Source organism: Scomber scombrus, chromosome 4 (assembly GCF_963691925.1).
Source record: "Scomber scombrus chromosome 4, fScoSco1.1, whole genome shotgun sequence".
Taxonomy (NCBI): domain Eukaryota; kingdom Metazoa; phylum Chordata; class Actinopteri; order Scombriformes; family Scombridae; genus Scomber; species Scomber scombrus.
This window is the reverse complement of record NC_084973.1, coordinates 22,147,471-22,152,399: the sequence shown is the minus strand read 5'-3', so window position 1 is coordinate 22,152,399 and position 4,929 is coordinate 22,147,471. Positions and strand designations below refer to the sequence as shown.

The 4,929-nt window shown below is 42.3% G+C and overlaps 1 protein-coding gene across 2 annotated transcripts; it reads right to left on the bottom strand.

Moving 5' to 3' along the window:
* Window positions 1–237: 237 nt before the first annotated feature.
* LOC133979598 (homeobox protein orthopedia B-like) lies at window positions 238–4,111 on the bottom strand. 2 transcript variants are annotated; one of them, XM_062418147.1, is made up of 3 exons: window positions 4,036–4,111; window positions 3,344–3,738; window positions 238–741 (listed from the first exon to the last, which is right to left on the bottom strand). In XM_062418147.1, exons 1-3 carry the CDS (start codon window positions 4,109–4,111, stop codon window positions 238–240), a joined length of 975 nt encoding a protein of 324 aa, XP_062274131.1. The 2 variants fall into 2 exon arrangements, with proteins under 2 accessions (XP_062274131.1, XP_062274132.1); XM_062418148.1 differs by having other exon boundaries at window positions 4,075–4,111.
* Window positions 4,112–4,929: the final 818 nt, after the last annotated feature.

Below are 4,929 nucleotides of genomic sequence, written 5' to 3'. Positions count from 1 at the left end.
TTTTGAATTAACAAGATAAATAACCCCAAACCCAAGTTATTTTTTTCTTCCATTTGTCCATCAGTGTTGTCCTTTTCCATTTTCTCTCGTTTCGGGCCTGATTAGCTCGCTCGTTCTCTCGTTTTGATCTAAATAGCGGGAATAAAAACAGAAAAAAGAGCCAGAGGTTGGGGCTGGGAGTGGGGGAGTTAGCTGGGTGCAAGAGGAGTTTGGTGTGTTTTTTTTTTTAAAAAGTCACTAAGTGAAACTCATGGACACTGTGTGCTCCAGTGCTTTGCGTCGCAGTGACGCGATGCTTGTCCCTCTCCACATGTCACTGTCCGGGGAACTACACAGCTGCGGGGAGCCCGATACGTTCGTGGGCCCGGAGAGAGAGGCCGACATTCCTGGGAAATGCGACTGGTAGAGGTGGGACTGCAGACCGGAGCCGTTGGAGGACAGGCCGTTGGAGAGACCCATGGAGTTTGGTGGTGGGCCGTGACCCAGGCTGCACTGTGACAGAGACTGCGCCATGCCCGTCTGGCGACCTAGAGCTGGCGGGAGCTGCAGCTGGGAGACCCCCGGCATCCCCGTGGCCCAGCGAGAGTCGTTGGCGTGGAAGGAGCACAAGCTGTTCTCCATGGCGGCCGCGGCAGAGAACTGTGGCAGGCCCGGTGTCGGGAGCAGCGTCCCCGGGGAGCGGAACACATTGGTGGTCTTCTTCCTCTTCTTCCACTTGGCGCGTCTGTTCTGGAACCAGACCTGAAACCAGAGAAACGAAACCATGAGCCATCAGGTGGACCAGATGTTTGGATCAGTATCTGTTTTTACAGCATTTTGAGGGATGATGATGACTGTAAACATCAAGGCCACCGATGTTTACAGTCGTCATCATCAGACAGATGCTGGAAGTCACTATATAGCCTGTTGAAAAATACCTCTACGCACGACAAGCATGCTTCAATCTGCAACACCACAGCTTCAAGGCTCTACACGGGACATTATAGGGGCGAGAATATTAACACAAGACTTAAAATATAAGTCTGTTGTTAGGCCATGACAAGGACAAAAAGACAGCCTGCGAGGTGGTTTGAGAACCCTTAATGTATCCCATGTATATAATCCACCCTTAATGTCCTTGAACAACAAGGGCCTGTGCTGTGATCCCGACGCTGCTTGATGACCACTGTTGAACTGGGCCAAACAAAACCAACAAAAAAAAGATTTAGATCACCACAGATCTCTTATCCGAAAATGGTCACTGTCTATAGGCAGAACTTTAAATGGTTGCTGTCCGACGGGTGTAATTCGTGGAATATACTAAATTATATTAGTATCCAACCTTTATAACGTTAAAAGAAGCCTCTTAAATTACGTTTTTGTAAATACCAACCAATCAGCTGCTGTTAAAATAAAATCTTGCGTTTCTCGGACGTTATGGATGGCTCTGAAGCTATCACAATACCAGGGTTAAGGATTTTATTTCGCATAAAATATTTTATACCAGCGGGGCTTTGTATAAAAAACGCATCAGGGTGTTTTATTACTGGTGTTCTGCAGCAGTGGGTCCAACAATCTATCTTTCTAACATCTTATTTACACGCAGATTAACTGAAAATTGCCTCAAATATTGTGTGGGCATAAATAGGCTACAAATATCCCGCACTACTGTACACAATCTATGTGAAAACAAAACCTACACATCTACACGCACCGTTAAACACACACACACACACACACACACACACACACACACACACACACACACACACACACACACACACACACACACACACACACACACACACACAGCTTAAAAAAAAAAAAAAAAAACCCGCACGCGCGTCCCTGTTGAGCTTTATAAAGATTTCATCATCATCGGGCGTGATTAATGTGCGCGCGAGGCCGTGAGTCGGTGCCACCGTATTAAAAGTGAAATCTCGCTCTCATTCCGCTCAGCCATCCGTGAAACGTCGCCCAAACCCATTACACTCAGGGGGGAAAGAAAATGCAATTTCTCATTCCATTAAAAAAGTACAATACATTCTTGAGTCCTATTAAGACGTCGCTGATAGAGCGTTTTAAAGGAGAGGCTGTGGAGCCACGCACGCAGGCACGTAGGGCCAACACGCCCACTAAAGGCTGCACCTGCACAGTCTGCACTAATGTTTACCAACAGCCAGCAGGAACCGAGCTGCACCGAGCGGCGAGGATCCTGCACACGATGAAATAAAGAATTGATTATTAAGGTGACTAATGATTATACTGGTTTTATTGCTTTCAGTGGGATCATTTGCATGAATTTCACATCACTGGTTAATAACCCGTTCACTGTTATAAATAAGACTGGAATTGGTTGATAATGTGTTTAGTTTATTAGAGCCTGATATGTTCCTGCATGTTTGTTCAAAATAATAATAATAAGCAGATCAGCAGTGTGTGAATATGAACAGTTTCAACCCGTTTAGATTTTTACTGAACGAAATTAATATATAAGCAAAGATAAGTAAATAAAAAACAATAAACAAACTATAAAAAATTATAATAATTGCGTCCAAAAAAGAAGGGAGGGGTGTATCCAATTTTCATTAATAAAATTCTAAAGTAGGTATACTGTTGTAAACACAATGTTGTTAAAAGTGCAAGATGTGTCTATTTGTTAATGTACAAATAAATACCAAACATTAATCTTTTTTTTCTTTTCGTTTTTTTCCTGAAGTCCAGAATTTAAAATTGAACAGTAGCAAAAATAAATAGTCATTAGACAAATGTAAAGGAACAAATTAAGAATTTTCACCCTCCCAATATTAATATTTCTGTTGACAGACAGGTGGGATTAAACAGTATTTTTGATATTGTAAAAACGACCCATGGATATAATTTTTACTTCAGGGTCACAGTTTTTCGCAGTTGAGAAAGGTTTCAGCACCTTGGACAGAGTCCTGCATGTACTGAATGAAGAGCGACTTTTATAATTACAATATTACTCACAATAGGCTAAATCTACACACATAATGTCATATTTGATTCTTATTATTCAATTAAAATAATTTGTAGTCTATTTTTCTAAGTAACTGTTACTGGAATATCAGAGCACAACAATCAACCCTCAGTCTTTTTGACGAACCGTGCTTTGTAACTGTTAATGTTACTTTTTTTAAACCAAACTTGAATCCTCGTCTTAACAAATAGCCACATTTACAGCCTATTGCTCATTGCCTTCCAGATGCATTTAATGGGTGATTTTTTGATATTTATGCTGCCCAACAAAATCAAATCTGAACCTAATGCCACACCCTGTACTCACTATCGTGCCAGTGTCTGCATCCTTTAGTAAAATCATCCACCATGCACAAGTGTTTACCTGAACTCTGGACTCGGTGAGGCCGATCCTTAGCGCCAGTTCCTCCCTCATGAAGATGTCAGGGTAGTGGGTTTTGGCAAAACTGCGCTCCAGCTCGTTGAGCTGCGCCGGGGTAAAGCGCGTCCTGTGCCGCTTCTGTTTCTGCTGACTGGAGGTCTGACCGGAGCTTTGCTGCGGTTGCTGCTGCTGCTTTTCTTGCTCCTTCCCGTTCACCGGCATGCCGGCCGAGTTGGATCCCACAGTGGCAATGTCTTCTCCCGGCAGAAGAGTGGTACCTTCTACAGAGTCTGAACCAGGGGCCATGTCTCCCGGATGCCCCTGGTCTGGCACCCCACCGCCAAGCCGACACTTTAGAGCCTCTCGGTGTCCGAGTAACTCTGCAGCATCCTTCATCCCTGAGAGGATGAGGAGGAGAGGCTTTGAGTAAATATATGGCAAATCGTGCAGCGTATGCATCTTAAAATGTATACATAGATTTATTTTATAATACAAAGGAGACAGATGCATTTTAAAATAAGAAATAAACTTCTTATAGCTCGGCTCTTAATCGTATCTTTGCTGTCAGATCATTCTTCATTCCTGCTAAATTACTATAAAGCTTCGAGCAACAATAAACCACTTAGCTGTAAACATAATTCAATACACTCTCTATTTATAACTTCAAATAATTAAACAAAAAGTTGAAATCTTACAGTGGAGTTTAGGGCCGGAGTTTAGTGATGATAACTCACCGAGCCGAGCATCCAGGAGGTCTTGGTGAGAGAGCATGGCGTACCGCTCCAGGGCGAAATGCGCTCCAAAAAAACCCTACAACTTTGGGGCAATTTAAAAAGTATATATCGTCTAAATGAACGAAAATTCAGTTTGTGGTTAAAAAAGAAGGTCCCTTGCATTATAATGTCCTTTAGAGCGACGGGGAGGCGCTTATTAGTTTAAAGAACCCGTGAGCTTCCTCAAATAAGAGCCAATCAGAGCGGGAGCTTGGAAATGTCAGCGACGTGACTCCCCCCTCTTTTCTCTCTCTCTCTCTTTTTCCCCCCTCTTTCAAACACGCGTAAGCACGCTCGCGAGCACGCGCATAGACCTAAAACGTGCACGAAACAACTACAATTCAATTCAATCCTCTGCCATTCCATCCTCTGATTTATTAGCTTTTCATGCTCAAATTATTCCACGTTAAACATCTTAATGTGTTTGTTTAATCTCATATAGCCTGTGCCATGACGGGACTCCTGTCTGTAGATGGACTTACATGTAAAATACCGCAGGGAGAACATGCAAAGGCTTGCTGTATGTTGCTGAAGAATGAAGGATTGTCCCAGCAATGTATTGCCATTTTAAAAAATGTGATATCAAAACCTCAATTGTCAAATAATTAGACTATAATCAGACATTAACCCTGGTTTAGAAAGGGATGACACATTTCACAAAATAACAAAAACAAAATCTCTAAATTAGAACAATTAGAATTAGAATGCTGCTTAATCTGTATATTTATAGGTACATATTTATTAAATTACTGAGATAAGGATAATTATAGCGTTGGTTGTAAGAAAATACACAAGAAACCTTATAACACTAGGCCT